This window comes from Zalophus californianus, chromosome 15 (assembly GCF_009762305.2).
Source record: "Zalophus californianus isolate mZalCal1 chromosome 15, mZalCal1.pri.v2, whole genome shotgun sequence".
NCBI classification, from domain to species: Eukaryota; Metazoa; Chordata; class Mammalia; order Carnivora; family Otariidae; genus Zalophus; species Zalophus californianus.
This window is the reverse complement of record NC_045609.1, coordinates 74,474,239-74,494,680: the sequence shown is the minus strand read 5'-3', so window position 1 is coordinate 74,494,680 and position 20,442 is coordinate 74,474,239. Positions and strand designations below refer to the sequence as shown.

Sequence of the window (20,442 nt, the reverse complement as noted above, 5' to 3'; positions counted from 1 at the left end):
CTCTCGTAGCGCTCCCCCCAGTTCCAAAACCCAGAGGGGCCAAGTCGGGGGAGACCATGTACGGAGAACAGCTTCAGATGCCTAGTATTGGTTGGGCAAACCCCTGAACTTCACGCCTGCGGCTGATGCTGAGCGGGCAGCAGGGGGAAGGGCCCCCACATGGACTCGGGTTGCCCCAAACCCCCTGGCCCGCGGGGCGGGCTCCCGTCCAGTGAGGGAGGGGGAGCGAGGCGGAGGGGCAACGGGGCGGGTCCGGGCCCCCTCCCCTCCCCTCCCTCCTCCCAACCCCCCGCCCCCTCCCCTCCCCTCCCGCCGCGGGGTGAGCGCACAAAGGCCAGGAACCCGGGCGGAGGCAGGCAGATCTGGAGGGCTGGAGGTCGGGTAGCAGAGATCCCGGCAGGCGGGCCCAGGTGAGGACGCGGGAGTGCGGCTGCCCCAGGACAGCAGGCGGGGGTGGGGGGGGGCGGGGGCTGTGGCAGAGCTTACCGACCCCTCCGGGCCCCCATCTCCAGCACAAATCCTCTCCACGCTCCTCCCCTCGGATTTCACCTCGTCCAGGCCGCTGCCCAGGCTGCCACCCACCCTCACCGGACTGAGCCCCTCCCCAGGGCCACGCCTTTGGATAACATAATGCTGCCCTCAGAATTAGATGTCGTCCGTCCATTACCTCCTTGGATGGGAGAACCCTTAAACAAGTTAGCCTCTCCGTGCCTTCTTTTTCTCATCTATAAATGGGGGACTCAAACGGGAACTAACCCTTAGGGAGGGGAGGATTGAACAGGAGTGCGTCCCGCGACAGCTGCATCGGACGGAGTGAGTGCTGTGTGTGAGCCGTGTTTACAGTTCCCAGCACTGCTGACTGAATGCGGACCATGGCCCTCCGCGCCACCCCTGAGACCACCCGTCGTGGCCCCCAAGGTCTCACTTTGAGAGATGAACTGGCTTGGCAGCAGCATCAACAGATGCCCCAATGCGGGACCTGGCTCTTTGAGGGGGGACCAGAAGCCATCCTGGAAGGGGGAAGGGGTCTGGCTGGGGATGCAGCAGCCGCATAAACCCGATGTCAGGTGATCCACCCCCCACCACCACCCCCTGCTCACCCATCTTGGACTCCATGCCAACCTTTGGGGACTTCTGAGCCCTTCCAGCCAGAACTATTCTAATTCTTCCTTGTGGGGCTGCCCTGTGTCTTGTAGGATGTTTAGCAGCATCCTTGGCCTCTAACTCATTAGATAGCACCCTATCCCCCCATTGTGACACCCAAAAATGTCTCCAGACACTGCCCGTTGTCCTGACGGTGGTGGGGGTGGGGTGGGGTGGGGGGGGCAGCAGACATCCCCAGGGCAACCTTTTGCCCGGGAGAAAGAAAGGCTCTGGGGGTGGGAGTGCTTCATCTCTTCCTTCTTCTGAGGGTTAGGGGCTTCACAGGGGGGCTTCTCTTCTGGGTCCCACTCATCTTTATATTCCTAACCTCATCACAGTTGTTGGCCACGATGTGTGTACAGTTCACGATGGCGGGCGGGCTGGCTCGCTGGCTGGAAGGTTGGGTGGACGGAGGAGGTCCCAGGAGGGAAGACGCTTGTGGATGGGCATCTGTCTGCACACCTGTATCTAAGTTCATCGAAAAGGTGAACGCCTCTTGTTTTTATAACTGACGCCAACAGTGTCTTCTGGTTCTGTGTGAGGATGGTGGTGCTGCCTCTCTGTCCCAACCCCCTGGACGGGGTCATTCTACTCCCAAGAGCTCTAACACACACAGTGAGTTTTGAGACAGGGACGTTGGATGAGATCATTTCATTCCCTCTTCCCTTCGTTAACAGCCAGCGGAATCATGGAGTCTTCCGAGACCTTCATGAGACATCTGCCAATCGCACCAGGCTACAGTGGTAAGTGGTGTGTTGCCCTGCGGATGTGCTTGGCAGGAGAACCATGGTCCTGGTCACTGTCCCTACCTTGGTCCACTGTCCCTGTCTTTCTGACTGCCTGGGCCAGTATGGGCACTTTAGCTTTTTAATACACTTGTTAAAGCCTCCCTTGCTGAAGATGGCTGATAACTGAGTTCTGATGAATGGAGAGATATAATTGAGTTCTGATGAATGGAGAGATATAACTGAGTTCTGACAAGTGGAGAGAGATATAACTTAGGCCAGATCTTGCAGGACATGGCCTGGTATGCAGGAAGCACTTAATATGTATTCAGTGTTTCGGGGCCAAGATAAGGGATAGACACAATGAATAAGCCGAGGCCCTGTCCTTTTTCCCAAGTTGAGCTTTCTCAAGTCTTGCACGAGGGCTGTTCTTAGGGTCCCATTCCTTCCTGGGTCCCCTAGAGGAAGAGTGCTCAAGTGCCCCGGTTTGTCTGGAAAGTCCTCAGTCCCAGGAAACCCCTAAGTTCTTGGCAAACAGGGACAGTTGGTCACCCTACCTAAAGGTTCTCCTTCTCGGGCTTTTGGGCTACTGAGAACTTACTGAGTCACATCTCTGTGAGAAACCAGGTGGTCCTCATGGGCCCCCAGCTCTCACATAAGGTGTCCTTAGGAGAGGAGATGCACGGGGAATATTCCAAGGTTGCCCAGCCTCACCCCTGGTCCTACCGGCTGGTTAAGAGAACAGGCTTTGAGTTCTTACCAAACCGAGGTTTCAGTCCCCACTCGGCCTCGATGTATGTGATAGTAAGAGCTACTTACTTTCTGTGCTAAGTAAAAATGTCTATTAAATGGGTGTATTAGTTTCTTAGGGCTGCTCTTTAAAACAACAGATGTTTATTCTCTCACAGTTCTGGAGGCAAGCCGTCAGAAACCCAGGTGTTGCTAGGGCCATGCTCTCTCCAAAGGCTCTAGAGGAGGGTCCTTCCTTGCCTCTTCCAGTTTCTCGTGGCCCCAGCTGTTTCGTGGCTTGTGGCCGCATGGCTCCAATCTCTGCCCGTCTTTGTATGGCTCTTCACGTGGCCTTCTGCCCTGCACTTCTGTGTCTCTTTCTCAGATCGCCCTCTCCCTTCTCTTATAATGGAGTGCTTTCAACAAGTGTCCTAAAAATCAAAAGTGCCTGTCCTGGCCTAGCCAGCCAGCCAGATGTAGACAGTGGGCCAAGGCAGAGACGGTTGGATTTAGGTCCCATCCCCAGTCAAGGATAATCTCATTCCCAGATCCTTAATGACGTGTGCAAAGACCCCATTTCCGGGTAAGGTCACAGGGACACAGGCACAATGATGGGCTTCAGTAATGTGCGAGAGGTATTTATTTATTTATTTAGCCCTTGAAAACCAAGTTCTTAACCAGTTTTTCTTCATTTTGTTCTTTCAAAAAATAGTTTTATTGTGACGATAGTGTAGGCCCTGGGATTCAGCTTCCAGTTTAAATAAATACTTGTGTTTTACCCATACTAATTGTAATGATTATATGTTATTTTGTGGGAAGTGGTAAAAAAATTGTTCTAGGGGGTCGGCCCCAGAGATAATGAATTTACCTTTTTTTGTGTAATAGGTCTCAGCTTTTAATAAGCCCGCAATTTCCTGATGGTCCGACAAAAAAAGATCCCAAATTGCATTTGGGAAGTGTCAAGGAAAATAAGCTTTCTCTCTAAAAAGATGAATAATTTCAATTACTCCTCAGACTATCATTTTGGCCCATTAAATGCTTTCCCCATTTGCTGTTCAGACTGACATCAGGGGCTTTGCTATCAAAGAATATTACTGTCATCGTCTTTGTTGAAATGGGCCTTCCCTCTCCAGCTCCAAGGTCATTTTTTTTTTGTGGCCTTGGGAGGGCCCAGTGCAGTGCAAACAACAGCCCTGCTTGTATTAATGGCCTTTGGGAAAATGCAGTGTTGTCGGCCAAGGAAGAAATGCCAAGGAGTGGGCTGAGATTCTTGGGAGCTTCTGTAGGTTCCGACGGCCTCTCTGAAGACTGCAATTTGTTGGCTCTTGCAGGTTTTGTGCCCTACCTTAGCTGCCAGCAAGCCTCCAGCAAGGACAACATGGCCCACTGTCTGAAGATCTTCCAGGAGAGCACACAGCACTATAAAAACCAGATGGAGGAATTTCGCTGCTCGGTGGCCACTGCCCGGAGGCTGAAGCCCGTCTGCTCCGAGGAGACCGTCCTGCGGGCGCTCTACCAGTACTATCGGCAATACCACCCCCTGAATCTGGGTACCGGCACCCCGGAAACCAGTCCCCTTCTCCTGGGGCCCAAGTGCAGGGCCCGGCAAGCCCCTGAGCCGCCCCAGGGAGCGCGGACTCCAACCCACTTCCACATCCCCAGGTGGTGTGGTGCAAGGCGGAAAGGCTTGGTTTCATACGATGAGAAAGAAACATCTCCTGGGGGAGAGGGACACGGTCCTGGTCAGGCCAGAGGGGGCTGCAAACGGGGACCCCCTTCCCCGCTGCAGGTGGCCACGAACATTCAGACCGCACCTGCTGTCTCAGTATGTACACTTTGGGGTTGCTTTCTCTGTGCTGGGCACCATTATTTCACGAGGTCGATACTATTCCCATTTTAGAGATGGGGGAAGTGAGTCTGCAGAGGCAGGGTCCTTGTCTGAGGTCAGACCTCAGCTGGAACCCAGCTCTGGCAGGCACTGAATAACACCACAATAACAATGACAAAAACAACTGACAATGTGATTCTATAAGGCTAATCACCATGATGGTTTGCCCTGGACTGTTTTTTAAGGTCTAAAGGCTTATAGGAAAAGTAATGGACTCCAGAACTGTCTTTATTACTATTACTATAGTTGTCTGGGGCGGCTGACTCACGTGTTTATTGGGCTTTAAAGTTTTCCGAGCCATAACAGAGAACATCTGCCCAAGAGTTTGAGATTTGGCCCAGCTCTGTGACTATTTGCTGTGTGACCTAGGGCACATTGCTTCCCCTCTCTGGGCTATAGTTCCTTCATCCAATGCAGGGAAGGATGGACTAGGTGCTCCCCACGGTGCCTTCCAGCTCTGAGATTCTGTTCTGACAGCACCGGGAGGAGACAGGCGGGCAGGATCTTTCATCTCACCAGTGGGAAATTGGGCCAGGTCAATTTCATGACCTGAAGGCAGATTCCTGGGGCTGAGTCTGATGTATTTTCTTCTGACCTGGATGCTTCTCCTGCTTCTTTTCTGTAGACTGTAAAAGAGCAATGTGTGAAGCTTTTTTTTTTTTTTTTAAAGATTTATTTATTTATTTGAGAGAGTGAGAATGAGAGAGAGAGTACGTGAGAGGGGTGAGGGCCAGAGGGAGAAGCAGGCTCCTCGCCGAGCAGGGAGCCCGATGCGGGACTCGATCCCGGGACTCCAGGATCATGACCTGAGCCAAAGGCAGTTGCCTAACCAACTGAGCCACCCAGAAGCTTTTTTATTAATCTGAGAGAGGAGCAGGATCTGTTGAAGAGAAAGAACTTGAGACTCAGACGCAGGTTTGAAGCCTGGCCCTACCACTTCCTTGTCATGTGACCTTGGCCAAGACTCTCTCTTAACCTCTTTAAGGTCTCCGTGTCCTGTTCCATAAGGCAGAGGCAAGAATGGTGTCAGCCCCTCACAGTGAATGAGAGCAGGAACTCAGAGGGTGTTTGTAAAGCCCCTACCAAGGTGCCTGGCACACAGAATCAACCAACCAGGGGTAGCTGCTCTTAGGGCCTCTAGAGGCGTAGGGGTTCACCGGGGTAACTGTTGGGGTGCCAGCTACCTGGGGAGCACCACCCACTGTGTGGCCTCTCAAAGCCCTCAGGGAGCATGGTATCTTTTTACAGAATGCAAAAACAGAAAGAAACCTTTCCAGGAGCCCCCGATCCCTGGCTGGGCTGGCTACCTCCCGAGAGCCAGGGTCACCGAATTGGGCTGCGCCACGCGGTATGCTGTCATGGCCAGAAACTGCTACAGGGACTTCCTGGGCATCATGGAGCAGGCCAAGAGGGCGCACCTGAAGCCATTTGAGGAGTGAGTCCGGTGTGGGGCGCAGCCGCGGGTGACAAGAACCAGGGCCAGAGCAGATGCTGGGCCAGGGCCTTCACAGATGCCCCATCCCAGCTCTAGGGCTGCTTTTTTTGTCTGGTTTGTTGTACAGAAGGGGCCTTGTTGGTAATAGCAGGGCCTTCACGGTAAGCAGGCACCCTCCACTCCCCATCCCACCTCACCCAGCATTCTCCAGAAGCCCTGCTTGTGGTCTTTGCTGGTTTGCAGGGAGAAGCCGGGAGTAAAAACCCACAGGGCCACCTGTCCTGGCGGCAACCTAAGGCCCGAGGGCACTGAGGGAGGGGCATGGTATGGCCCTGCAGAGGGCAGCTCTTTGGCCTCAGTTTTCCCTTCTGCAAAATGGAGATACGATAATCCTTTAAGTTTAGGATAAATCGTCAGGATTGGAAAGTAACCTGCTGTGCTCACACAGGACCTACATAGATTAAATTTCTTCTCTTTATTATTAAAAAGAGGAGTAAGCCTATGACTTTTGTCCTTTAGAATATATGGAGTTGGGTCCACACAACCTCCTTCTGCCCCTTCTCCAGAAGTTTTGCAGTATGGAGGGCAGCTGCCCCGATATCCGGATTTTTCTCTCCCAGGTAAGGGAGTGCTCTTTCTTTCTTTCCCACTACTTTCAAAAAGGGGATGAAATGTTTGCAGTAGCCTCCCTGCTTAGCTGGGCCATCAGCCTGCAACTGGTCAGGATGGTTTCTCTTCCAGGTGGGAGCTGTCTTGGCTACGGAAGACCCCTGACAGAGGACCCCAGACCTCCAGTGACGTGTGGCTGTGCCCAAAGGACAAATATGTCGTGCAACGGGAAGATTTATCTTGAGCCACTGTCCTCAGCAAAGTATGCAGAAAGCTGATGCAGACAGCCTCCCAGGGAGAGGTGAACTTAAAGGGGGACTCAGAAGCTCACCCTTCTTGCATGAGAACCAGCCCCTCACCCACATCCAACAGGCACTAGGGAAATTTCAAAACCTAAGAATCCTTTCGATGGCCACCCGCACCCTGTCTGTTTGGCAATAGCATGTCATTAATGATAAAGACCTTTCACTGTGTGGGAATAAGGAGGCTACTTCTCAGCATGCTGAAGGTTTCTATAGGCGACGGGTTTCTAGGTTGCGCTGACCTTGAGAAGAGCCAGGGTGAGGCCACTCTCTTCCTTACCTTGAGGTAGTGTTGTGCACCTGGATCAGGCTCTTAGGTAGCCCTAGCCCAGCCCTCTAACCAGCGGTCCCTGTCGGCCATCTTGGGTCCTGACGTGGCAGTTCCCAACACTGGCACGATGCCATGCCTACCCCACCCTGGTGTTTCAGAGTCCCCCTCCTCAGGAGACCCCAATTGGCACACATGAGACGTATTTGTTCCACTGTACAAATGCTGTAACGGGACCTCAAACTGGACGCCATAAGACAACAGAAGTATATTGCTAGAACACAGGAGTGTTCTGGAAGCTAGAAATCCAAATTCAAGGTGTTAATAGGGCCAGGCTCCCTCAGAAACGTAATCCTTCCTTGAGGGAGAATCCGTCCTTGCCTCTTTCCAGCTCCTGGTGGCTTGCTGGCAATCCTCCGCCTTCCTTGGTGCATAACTACAATCCCTGTCTTTATGGTCACATGACGTCCCCTCTGTGTCACTGTGTCTTCACATGGCTGTCTTCTTATAAGGATGCCAGTCACCCTGGATTAGGGTCCACCCTTTTCCAGGATGAGCGTGTCTAAACTTAGCTCATTATACCTGCAATGAGCCCCTTTCCAAAGAAGTCCTAGTCTGAGGTCCTGGGGCTTAGGACTTCAACATGGCGTTTTGTGGGGACACAATTCGGCCCATAGCGCTGGCTAATACTTGTCGCCACTAACAGGCACTCTCTCTGCCCTCGCTCTGCATCCACTGGCCCTCAGAAGACATCGAATGCAGCTCCCGGAGCTGAGAGACCGGTGCAGGCATCCAAAGGCTCAATAACGGGCAGAGCCGAAACGATACAATGCCCTCGACTCCTGGGAGTCTTGCACAGGGCGGGAATTTTCACTGGGGTTCCCTGGGCAGAAAAATCAGGTGTCAAATCTTTAACTCCGATGAGTATAAAGAACTTTGATGAGAAAGGAGTTACCTCTTTGTTTTTACAAACCTCCAAGTGTGATTTAGTATTCCCTTCATTTACGCAACAGACCACAGCCGTCCGTACCTGTCACCTTGGCCTAATAGAAGCCACGGGTTTGGACCATGACTTTTGTTACATACAGCTTAACGTAATGTCAGTGTTGATCACTACTTTATAATTATGTAGTTATTAGCGCGACCATATCTACACCCTAACATACTGCTCTTCAGTCTATGTATAAACACATGATTAGTTCATAAAATTGTCCTATTTAATACTTTGATCATAGTTCAATATAATTAGTTTCCCTTGTAATGTCGTGTATTTTGCTTTCTGCATTTAAAAACGTTTATTGTGGGCGCCTGGGTGGCTCTGTTGGTTAGGCGACTGCCTTCAGCTCAGGTCATGATCCTGGAGTCCCGGGATCGAGTCCCACATCGGGCTCCCTGCTCAGCGGGGAGTCTGCTTCCCCTCTGACCCTCTTCCCTCTCATGCTCTCTCTCATTCTCTCTCGAATAAATAAATAAAAAAATCTTAAAAAAAAATAAAATAAAAACGGTTATTGTGAGAAGAGGCCTGCATATTTCACCAGACAGCCAGAGGGGCCCTGGCCCAGATAGGTTTCCTTGTCCAGGGAAACAACCAAGGATGTGTGTACAGGGGAATTGTCATACAAAACAAAGCAGCAACCCAAACCCCACAGGACTTGGGATTACAATCTATCCCTATTACCAAACAGTAATGTGATAGAAGAATAACTGTTATGGACAAATATTTATAATATAGGACATGAAAAACAGGCCATAAAACTGTGCAATAACAGCAAACCCATGTGTACCCACCCACACACGCACACACTATGATTCTGTTTTTCATTTTTTAAAACAGAGCGGGGAGGGGAGAGGGCACTAGCCCATAATGCTACCCGTGGTTATTTGGATGATGGTATATCATTAGTTATTTTTATTTTCTTGCTTGAGTGCTTTCCAATTTTCCACAGCCCACAGGTATTGTTTTCATAATCACGAAAAAAAAGTTACCTTAAAAAAAAATCTTTATTTTAGGTATTTTAATCTTCTTGAGATCATATGTTTACAGGAAAAAAGCCATGTCTTAATAGAAGGTAGCTGGCATCTTGTTCAAAGGACTGGGACAAACCTCAGTGAATATAGTTAAGATTTTTTCCAACTTTGTTAAGACCCTGGGAGAATGACTCCCCCCACCCTGCCCCACACCCGCCTCCATCCTTAAGGAAAGCAGGAGATCGATGGGTCCCCCGCCGCCGGGGACAGGTGGTCCAGCCGGCCACGGCTCTGCTGACCCCTCATTAGTGAGGGAGGTGGAAGGCGTTTCTGCCTGGTCGCCTTTCCCAAACCCACAGAATTTGTAGATGACTGCTCTGGACTCAAGGTTGTTGAGCTCTTTGCCCGTGAAATTAAGGGGTGGCCAGGATGGAAATGCTTCCTTGCAAGGTGCTCTCATCTCGATCTTGTTCATGAGATCCTATTGTGCATCAGTGTTTAAGTCACCGACTAAATCAGTTGGTACTGCCTTTGAAAATTGGCTTGAACTGTAAAACAAAAGCAAAAAACAACAACCCAGTGACAGGTAACAAAATTGAATAACGCCATTAAAAATGGTTTCATAGTATCTAATTCTACAACTTCATGATTAAGATCACAAAGTTCAATGTACAAATCTGCAACTCCTTTTGTGGAAGCGGTCCCCCACTGTATTTCTTTTCCTTAATCTTTACCCTCTCTGTTTCTCCCTAGCCTGTAATTTCTGGAGCGTCGTCCGTCTGTCGGGGGAAGCAGAGAGGTGGTTTCGCTGCCGAGCACATTATCATTATTAGCACAAGCTGCATCCGTAATGAGCTCATTCTTGCCACTAAAAACAATTCCATTACCTGATAAGACAAATGTCCCTGGGTCTGGAGACGTGAAGAAACAAATTGAGGGTGAGGGTTTGTGCATTTGCTTATGACAACGGGGCCTTTTGTCAGGGATACTTTGGCTTCCCTAGCACTGAAGGGCTCTTTTGTGGTCAATTCTTTATCTTCCTGTGTGAGAATCCCCCGAGGGCAGGCTGTTGGGAGGGGCTGTCTGGTTTCTTGTCCAGACTCCCCAGCCCACAGAGTCATGACGGGCTGCCTCTAAACCTGATCTCAGTCACAGCTTTAACTTTGCTCCAGCACAACTGTGAAGCCTGTGGCCAGGAGGCAGACTCCTTGAATTCAGATCTCAACTCTGTGTTTTTTCTGGCTGTGTGACTCTGGATGCTTTCCTTAACCTCTCTGAGCCTCAAGTTCCTACTTTGTAAAATGAAGATAACAAAACAGCTCACTCGGGAGCCCAGTTGGTTATGAGAATACAGAGATTAGGCAGGTAAATCTGGCCCCCACGTGCTCAGGAAATATTGTTATTGTCAATTAACTGGGGCAAAGGGACCCAGGAATGTTGCCGACATGGGTTGGGGATGGGGGCGTTATGTCTCTGAGCCCACACGGTGAATCATTAACACAAAATGGTCCAGCACCCAGGGCCCCTGGCCACTAATGAAGTACTCTTTACCAACGTATGTTTCTCCCGGGGATTCTACCTCAGAAGGGACGCAGATCAGGCATCACTGACCAATAATAAAACCCGCAGCAGTTGCTAATGTGCTTGCTTATGTCAGGCTCTGGTCTAAGTCCTTTACCTGGAATAGCTTATTTAATTAGTATTCTTTATTACGAACATTTTCGTCTTATGGATGAACCAACTGAGGCACTTTGCTCAGGGTCACACAGCCAGTAAATGGCAGACCCAGAACTTGAACCCAGGCAGTCTGAGGTCAGAGATGAGAGGATTAATGAGAAACCCAAAAGTACACTAAATGCGACAGAGTTGGTATGATGAAGTTCAGGATGTTGAGAGCTGGGTGCTGCAGGGGGATTCACACTGGTTTGTGCCATGGGACTGCTATGTGATCTGGCGTGAGAATCTCACCCACTCTGAGCCCCAGTTTCCTGTTATACAATGATGATGCCTTGTCGTGAGGTTATTTGAGAGGATTAAATAAATCATGCTCACAAAGGGCATGGCCTGGCATTTTGCTGGCACAAGACTCAGAGGCTGCCCTTACCTGAACTGAAGGCTCTAGAAAGGACCACCACCACCAAAAGCAGAAGTTGAGAGGTTGGATTAAGGCCAGAGACTGGAGGCCCTCATCCCCTGCCCTGTTCTAGGCCTTGCTCATCAGACTCTCTCTCCCACCCCGAGAGTTTCAAGAGCTAGGGTCTTGGCTCTTTTCCCAAAGGCCCTCTGAGTTCCTCAAGCAGATTACTTCTCCCCCAACAAATACCCAGAGTTTCCCCTGGTGCCCAGCCCAGAATCAGCACTCTACAATGTGAGCCAGCATTAGATGGGAAGACCCAGCAGGCAGAGTCCCCACCTGCCTTCTCCCTGAAAGCCTCTTTCTCTGCTGATGGAGGTGGCCTTGGGGGGCGGGGAGAGAATGGGGTACACCAGCCACCATCAGTCTTCCAACAATAGGCTCCCCCAAAGGAGGCTCATGTGTCCCCCACAAAAGCCGGTGTTCATACCTGGATTCAAACCAGATTTATTTGGATTCTCCGAAGGCTGAGAGGGAGCATATACCCCACCTTCCCCGACCAGCCAGGGGTACCATCAGGAAGGGGCACCAGGCATCCCATGACCTGAAGGGGCCGAACACCCAACCCTAAGGTCCTTTAGGCCTTGTTTCTGGTATGTGTTCTCCTGAAGGTCACACCAAGGGCAACTCTCCCCAGGCCTCTCGATCTGGCTGAGGCACTCCCTGCCTTCTTCCATCATCTCAGACCCCGGCTCCCGGGTCTGGGTGACTGGCAGGTGCTAACAGACCTCTGGCTTAATACCATTTGACCCAAAGCCACTCCCATTTGCTTAAACTCAACACAATTTTGGTGATTGCTTATTTTTCAACCCATTTGTCTAAGGGCATTTTGGACTTATAATTTGTGTACACATTGATCACATCTGTGGTTTGGTGAAGGTTGGGGTTGTTTTATTTCCTTGGTTGTCCTTTTTCCCCTCATTTTATCTAACTTCTTTTATCTAACATTTTGAGGACCTTTCAGCCAATGCGTCTATAAAGCTTTCTATGAAATTGATTGTTGCGAACGCAGCTTTTTATTTGAACGCTCCCTCAGCCTCCCGCCCTGAAGGTGACAACCCTTTTAATAAAGACGTAAATTACTAAGGCCCTTCCTTCTAAAACAAGGTTTGAAGACTTTCTCTCTAAAGGGCCAGATAGTCAATTTTTTAGGCTTCTGGGCCATCTGGTCTCTGTCGCAAATACTCAGTTCTGCCATCTTAGCAGGAAAGCAGCTTCAGACAATATGTAAATGAGCAAGTGTGGCTGAGTTCCCATCAAACTTTATTTATAGGCATTGAAATGTTAAGTTCATATAATTTTCACGCGTCACAGAATAGTATTCTCCTTTTGATTTTCGTAAAAAAACATTTTAAAATGTGTAAGAATTCACAGAAGAAATTCTTCTTTGCTGGAGGGCCTTAAAAACACAGGTGGCCCACCGGCCCCCATTTGCCACCCCCTGCCCTAAACAACGAGTTAACCCAAGGGGATGATGCTAGCCAGGAGCTAGTCATAAGTGATGCATCTCATAAGTAATTTGGGTCAAGCAGGTGCCCTTTTAAGAGAGACCCCTTTGGGGGCTCTGGGAAACAGAACCGCCGTGCTCCCAGGACACAGACCATCATCCAAACCCACTGCCAAAATGGAGCAGGGCGAGGTAATGTGGAGCTCAGATTAGCTGGGAGGAAGCCTGCAATGGGTCAACAGAAAAGGTAGAGACAAAGGCCTTGCAGAGGCTTTTCGTACCCTGCATTACAGTTAAAATCTAATTTAGATGAAATAGATGCACAGAAATTAAACGTGCGTGTGAGGCTTTGGTCGCTAAGTTGTGTACCCTGTAATGATAGCTTCACCAAATTTACTCCTGTGGCTGGAAAACAAAGATGCTTTTTGAAATTTGATTTTGTTGTTTTACAGATTGTTTTAGCTTGAATAGTGCAAACCCCATTTCTGATCTGCCTGAAACAAAAATAGAACATTAAAGTGTTTAAGACTCAATCAAAGGCTTGCTGTGAGCGGCACAATATTAAAATAACAGACAGATCAATTCAATTTTTATTTTGAACATGATTTGTCACAAATAGATAACATTGATTATATGGTAGCAAATGTAATTTATATATATGAAGCTCTATGCCTTTGTCAGAGTCATCATTAAGAAATTTGACACATATGCAGGAGAACAATAAATGTCAACTGAAGTATATACCAGTTAGATATCAGTGCGTGATGCTGCCGTACGCTATACTTAGAAGTAATAATATGCAGTCTAAAGTAGCTTGCGTTTTCAAACAAGAACTCTTTACGTTGTCATTTAAAATAGCTCATATATCTGAAGGTCAGGAATAAATGGGACTATTAGCATTAAAAGCTGGTAAAAGAAAAAGTAATTTGTTGTTCATTTAACATAACATGTTACAAAATAGCTTTGTAAAGTATTCATTATTTTTCCCCCACGGAGGCTGAGAAGACAAGATGAAGGCGCCTGGTTCTTAATGGAGGGCTTTGTATCGCATTTTTCTTACCATTAAATCTTGATTCAGTGAGATCTTTGTAGTAATTACGTGGTTTGTGCCGGGGGCAGGTAAATGCTAAGAAATAAAGCTGTCTTTCCAACTGTGGTCTCTGCTGGCTCTGGCAGGCTGTTGCCCAGGTCCTGGGTTTTGTCCTCTTCGGTAGTGCCATTTGGTCCAGGCATGACGGGCATGACACTGGGGACGAGTGGCAAGACTGTCAGAGGCTGAAGATGGAGGGTTTTGATGTGACAGATGCAGGAGGGAGGGAGGGAGGCTCTTGCTGTGTGTCTCGGGAACAGTGGCTGATAAATCAGGATTTGAATGCAAATACAGACATGGAACCGTCTTGGGATCCCAGAAACCACTCAGTCGCCTCTCACCGGAGCAACCCCTCCTACCAGCCACAGGTTCTGAACTCCAAAATATTGTAAACCTCTCTCTCCTTTTTCTTTTAAAATTGGATATAAAATTAAAACTATAAAAAATAGCATTGACAAACACCTCTGTGACCACCATGTGGAATTAGCAAAGACGAACTTTTTGTCATAGTTGCTTTGCATCCTATTGTAACAAAAAATAAATGACATTACTGATAAGGAAGGATTCTGGGGGGCGCCTGGGTGGCTCGGTCGGTTAAGCATCTGCCTTCGGCTCAGGTCATGATCCCAGTGTCCTGGGATCGAGCCCCTCATCGAGCTCCCTGCTCAATGGGGAGTCTGCTTCTTCCTCTTCCCCTGCCCGTGCTTTCCCGCTCTCTCTCATAAATTAAAAAAAAAAAAAAAGGAAGGATTCTGAATGCCCATGTTTTGATATTTTGTAGTGCATATGCAGTGGGTAGCAGTATTTGGGGAATAATAATGTACATAAATGGTAATATCTCTATCTAAATGGTATCTTCCCAACGTTTGCTTTTCTCCCCAACAGGACATTTGGGGGATCTACCCATATTGCTATATATGGACCCTTCATTTCTTTTTTATTGCTAAAAACGTCTGATGGGTACAAATGTCATGTTGTTAATTTCATTTATATTCTGCTCGTTACTGGCAAAGGTAACTCAAACATTTATTTTTTAAATTTTTTTTATTTTTTAAAGATTTTATTTTATTTATTCAAGAGACAGAGCACAGGGGGAGGGAGAGGGACAAGCAGACTCTGCCCTGAGCATGGAACGCCATGTGGAGCTCAATCTCAGGAGCCTGAGATCATGACCTGAGCCAAAACTAAGTCCAACGCTCAACCGCTCAACCTACTGAACAACCTAGGCGCCCTGGTAACTCAAAATTTATTATTCGGATCTTCCTTTGTGCGTTGCCTGCTCGCGTCCCTTTGTCCATTTTTCTATTGGGCTGTCCTTTTTATTAGGTATGCTGGATACTAATTCTCTGTTGTGTCCACTTCAAATACCTTTTCTGAGGCTGCATTTGTCTTTAATCTTGGTCGTGGTGTCTCTGTGAATAACTCAGGCCCACCTGTCTGCCCCGCTTCATTTATTGGCTGTCTGTCACGCATCAGGCACTGCACTGAGGGTTTTGCATGGTTTATCTTGTTTCATCGTCCCAGCCACCCTGTACCCGAGGGCTACTGTTATTCCCGGGGAAGCGCTGAGGTTGGAGGTAGGAAGTAACCAGCCCAGGTAGTTCGGGTAGAAAGGCAGGACACCAGGATTCAAAGCCACCTCTGCCCTCCTGAACAGCCCAATATCACAGGGTGAGAAGTGGTAAAAGATTAGCAAGTGTCCTTGCGCACCCTTAGAAGGGAACATACATAGTAGTTCTCAACCCTGACTGTTCATCTCCAGGGGAGCTTTAAGGGTACTGGTGTTGGGCTCCACCCTCTAGCTCCCCTAGGTTGTGGCCTGGACGTGGGGTTTCTTTTAAAGCTACCTGGTCAATTCTGATATACAGCCAGGGCTGAGAACCTCTGTTCTAGAATTTGTAGCTTTATTAAGATCTAGGGAGCCTCATAGGTCTCAGATATGGACCTATTTCATCAATTTAGGGCAAGATTTTAAATGCTGGATAGGGTTTCAAGAAAAGAATGTCGAAAATACAAAGAGAAAAGGCTAGTAAAGAACCCGCCCCCCCCGGGGTGCTGAGCCCGAGCACTGCTGTTCTGCTATAAATTCGAGGCATCCCTGGAGAGGGGAGGGAGAGCTCCTTCTGCTCTCATTCTTGGAATCTCGGGATGAATCACCTGCAGTGCTCTGTCACGACGCCGGTCCCAGAATTGCTAACTGGAGCTGTTTCTGGATTCTAAGAATTGAACAGTAAATACCCCAACTCCTGCCCGACTCCTGTACCCCATGCCACCATGCCTCAGGCCCCAAAAGTAACACCTGCTACCTGTCACCAGCCTTCCACTCACTGGGGTCCCAGGAACAAGTGGGCAGGCTGGCCAGGGGGCGTGGGAGGCCACATGTGGCCAGAAGGCCAGGCCGGCTGAGTTCCACACAGGCCCCCACTGCTCTGCCTGGGTGGCACCGAAAACCCCAGGACCTGGGCACAGACTCTGCCTGCTCAGTGGCCTCGGGAAGAAGACCATACAGGCCCGTGTCTGGCTTGGGAGGGAAACCTGGGCCTGGCTGAACCACCTGGCCTTAACCTAGTGTGAGTTCAGGTGGCTCGATCCTTCCGGGCAGCCCCTTGGATTACGGCACCCGCAGAACTTTCCAGGTAGGAGCCGGGTCCAGGCCCTGTGAGGAGATGCCCAGGCCCTTCGACTCACTTACCATTGCCTCCCAGGGAGAAGGATAACTTGGGGAAAATATTTGCATTTGACAGAATATTCCAATTTCTTAATTTTAAAGTGCCCTTTAAAGTAAAAATGAGATGAAAAAAATGCCTAGACTTGGCAAACAATTTGGACGATTTACAGAGAAAGACAAAGGGCCATTAAGCACGGAAAAGATGTTCGCCCTCATTCATAGTAAAACAAACACAAATTACAGTTTAGGGAACAACACTTTAACCTACCAAATTAAAAAATGATTAGACAATTCACTGTGCTGGAAAAGGTACGACGCGCCCTCCTGTTAGAAGGAACCGTATGAAATTACCAGTATTTGGCTTCTTGGCCTATAAGGCTGGCAATTTGGCATGGGTCCGCCATGTCATGAAGTCGGTTGGAGTGTAAGTTGGTATATTGGCTACAGAAGGCAATTTGGCAATCCTGACCAAAGGAAATCTATCTTAAACATTTACTGGACAAATTTTTACAATGTAAAACAATCATAAAGGATAGTAGTTGCATGAATATTCATGATGGGGAAATTTTGGAAAACACGTCTATGTCCAGTAGCAGAGACAACCACACCACAAGCCCTCCTCAGTGGAATCTATGAAGCTGTAGGAAGGATGAAGAGGCTCTTTCTGTACCATTAGAGAAGAATATCCAATTTATCGATAGTGCAAAAAGCAAAGTGAGAATGGTACCTATTGCTACCATTTCTCTGAAATAAAAACGGTGGGGCTGGGGCTGGCTCTATGAGATGGCCACACCTGAGTGTACAAGTTGAATATTTCTGGGGACAAAAAAAAAACCAAAACTCTGGTTGTCTCTGGGAAGAGGAACCAGAGACTTGGAGGGTGAAGGCGGACAGAGACATACCTTGTGTAAGAATACTCTCCTGGATCTTTTGCATTTTGCACCACGCGCATGTATTAATTTTTTTAAGCCCCTCTTCCTTCACGCCATGGACAGGCTTTAATCTAAGTAATGACTGCTCTGAGTCCTGTGAGAGGCTGTTCTTGCGTGGGGTCTGCTTCTTCCCCTAGCATGTTAAAAGCTGGGTGGGCAACACATGGGAGCAATGATGACTTTATCAAATATGAGAGAAATTCATTGCCTAAGGAAATAAAATACGTTCGAACAGGCCCCACAACGTGCCCTGAAAGAGAGAGATGGTGGCAGGGGAGGACCGGTAGGAGCTTTCAGGCATTACCTCTGATCAAACTTGGCTCCAGTCCCACAAATCATTTCTGAAATGTGACTTCAGAACACAGAGAATGCCAAACTTAACACCTCAACGTCAAACCAAGGGCATTAAAAAATTTATTATGGCAAAGATACAAGAGAGATGACCACATTTTTAACAAGGGTAAAGAGACTGTAACACATCTTCTTGGACCGTGTCACTGCTACAAAAATTAGACCTGTGGAAGAAAGCATTTTCAGCATGAGACTCATTTGCTTATGGAAATGGGACCTCAGATGAGCAAACAGCAGTTAGCCAGGCCCCTGGAATTCAGATCTCTTTGACTGAAAGGCTCTGCTACACCAAGCAGAGCCCAGGTGATTCTTACTAAGCAAACCCAAAGAACATCCTCCTCTCCTGTAACTTCTTAATGAGCTGAGAGTGAATCAGCTGTGTTAGGCCAAGGATTTTTTTTTTTTTTTTTCTTTTTTTCCCAAAACCAAGAGAGTCTCTGATGGGCCTGCAGCTGCGGGCCTGGCAATGCCTTCCCAGGGGCACCCTAGCCTGCCCAGAGGGGACTTTCCCTATAGAGTCAAGATCATGAATGTTCTTCATACACCACTTCTAGGAACATAAAATGTGGCAGCCACCCTGGAAAAACAGTCTGGCAGTTCTTCTAAAAGTGAAACCTAAAGTTCTCCTACGATCCAGCCCTTCTGCTCCTACATACCCGAGAGAAATGAAAACGTATGTCCACATGAAAACTTGAATACAAGCAACAGTATTCATAAAAGCCCCAAAGTGGAAACAACCCAAATGTCTGCCAACTGACGAATGGATAACTAAAATGTGGTCTATCTCTATGATCTTATTTGGCAATAAAAAGGAATGAAAAAGAAGGAATGATACAGGCTACCACATGGAGGAGCCTTGCAGACATTGTGCTATGAAAAAAGCCAGGCACAGAGGACTAGATATTATCTGGTTCCATGTGTACGGAATGTCCAGAGCAGGAAAATCTACAGAGACAGAAAATAGACTCGTGGTTGCCTAGGGCTGGGCAAAGGGATAGGGAGATGAGCGGGTGATGGCTAATGAGTGTGGGGTTTCCTTTTGGGGTAAGGAAATGTTCTAAAATTGCATAGATGATTGTAAACTCAGTGAATATACTAGAAGTCACTGAATTAACATACTTTACATGGGTGAATTGTATGGTATGGGAATACCATTTTTTTAGCATCTCAATAAAGATGTTAAAAAAAAAAAAAGACTGGGAAGGGTTGTCACTCCTGAGGGGTAAAGCCTGGTTGGGTTGGGGCAGATACCCAGACATGAGATGCAGGGCACCCCTGGTGGTATCTCTGGCTAGAGGAGGATGGTTGACCACCCAGCCCTCCCTCAGGGCTCAGCTTCAGAATGTAGCTCCTTGATGAGGGATCCCTTATGTGAGGGGATGACTTTGGTACTTGCAAAATATCGTGTGTCGGCCCTACTGTACTTGAAAACAATGACTCCACCCAACCCCCACCTCATGACTCTGAAATCCAGACACTTCCACAATGCGTCCCACCACCAGGCCTGCCAGATCCTCAGCTCCACGTCTGGCTGTGTGAGCGGGACAGGCCCCATGGCAGGAGGACCAGATTGGCTGTCAGAGGACCTGGGCCCAAGTCTGGGTTGCACTTTATGCTTGTGCTCTGCTCTTGAGTATACAAAGGAAGGGCACAGCCAGAGTGACATCTGGTCCTTCCAACAACATGCGGAGGAATTGGGAATAGTATGGTTGACGGCCAGCACAGTTAAATGGTGCGGCTGAGCAAGGTCTTGATGTGTGTTTTTGAACACATTTTGAGGTTTAGGATTCTTCTCTCTAGCTTCCCTCTGTAATCTTAGACAAGTTGCACGACTCTCCATGTCTCACTTTCCCCATCTTAAAATGAGAGCAGTTGAGGGGGGATGTCTAGGTTTCCTTCAGACCCTAACAGCCTGTTATTTATGATGATCTTCTTTGAGGGTGGACTTCTTCTTTCAGTATTTTAAATACAGTTCTATCCTCTCCCAGCCCCAACCAAGTAAGATTCTGTTCCCTTGAATGAGAAGAGAATGCCCCTATGAGCGAGATCCCAACCCAGTTTCTATCCTTTTCATGCCATAGTCTCCAAACAAACCAGTTTACATCAATAACTGCACCCCAACTGGAATTAACTTAGCGATTTCCTACAAGTTCTGCCTAGGTGTTGTCCTTAGTGTGTGAGGTAAAACAGTCTCATGTTTGCCTGTTTCTCAAGTAACTGATGCCTTGCTCCTGCCAAGTTGAATTTGGTGGAAGGAAAATGATATTTGATTTTTCAAAGTAAATCAGATGGACAGATGGGGAGTTGAGATGAATAGCTGAGCAGATAATGGCTGGATGGCCAGAAGACTGGATAGATGGCTGATGGATAAATGGAGAGGTGAGTGGTTAAGTGGATGGACAGAAAGGGTTGGATGAATGCACGGGTAAATAGTTACATAGATGGGTAAGTGGGTGACTGGATGGATGGATGGATGGATGGACAGCTTGATAGGTAAGTACAGATGCTAAGCTATAGGTGGAACAAGAGATACGCACTCGGTCCCATTTTCACCGCTTTGCACTGTGATTTGCGAAGCCCCGAGCTTGGGCCGGAAAAGATTTATCACATGGTTGTTCCAGAGGAACTTAACCTTCTGGATTTTTCCAACATTGAGGTCCACGTCAATGTCACGCATATGACTTGCACGTGGTTGGAGGGATCCTCTGAAAACACAGACATAGAATGTTACATCAGCTGGATATATGAATACA

General features: G+C 48.2%; 2 protein-coding genes across 6 annotated transcripts in view; one reads left to right on the top strand and one right to left on the bottom strand.

Moving 5' to 3' along the window:
* Nucleotides 1–313: 313 nt before the first annotated feature.
* The window catches only part of C15H10orf82 (chromosome 15 C10orf82 homolog), a 21,667-nt gene continuing 1,538 nt past the window's right edge, over nt 314–20,442 (top strand). The window contains exons 1-7 of one of the 5 annotated variants that reach the window (XM_027595956.2): nt 505–1,067; nt 1,821–1,886; nt 3,929–4,147; nt 5,734–5,920; nt 6,440–6,540; nt 6,662–6,830; nt 9,821–10,254. In XM_027595956.2, coding sequence (XP_027451757.1) covers nt 1,061–1,067; nt 1,821–1,886; nt 3,929–4,147; nt 5,734–5,920; nt 6,440–6,540; nt 6,662–6,807 — 726 coding nt within the window. In that variant the 5' untranslated portion in view covers nt 505–1,060 and the 3' untranslated portion in view covers nt 6,808–6,830; nt 9,821–10,254. Of the gene's footprint in view, nt 411–504; nt 1,068–1,820; nt 1,887–3,928; nt 4,148–5,733; nt 5,921–6,439; nt 6,541–6,661; nt 7,009–7,805; nt 8,364–9,820; nt 10,255–20,442 lie in introns of those variants that run through there. The other 4 variants (XM_027595955.2, XM_027595957.1, XR_003520312.2 and 1 more) reach the window with 4 other exon arrangements.
* LOC113923374 (pancreatic lipase-related protein 2) overlaps nt 17,738–20,442 on the bottom strand; it is an 18,811-nt gene continuing 16,106 nt past the window's right edge. Inside the window, exons 12-13 of the mRNA XM_027595953.1 lie at nt 20,227–20,394; nt 17,738–17,853 (exon numbers count right to left, since the gene is read on the bottom strand). Of these exons, the coding sequence (XP_027451754.1) occupies nt 17,790–17,853; nt 20,227–20,394 (232 nt within the window). The 3' untranslated portion in view covers nt 17,738–17,789. The remainder of the gene's footprint in view (nt 17,854–20,226; nt 20,395–20,442) is intronic.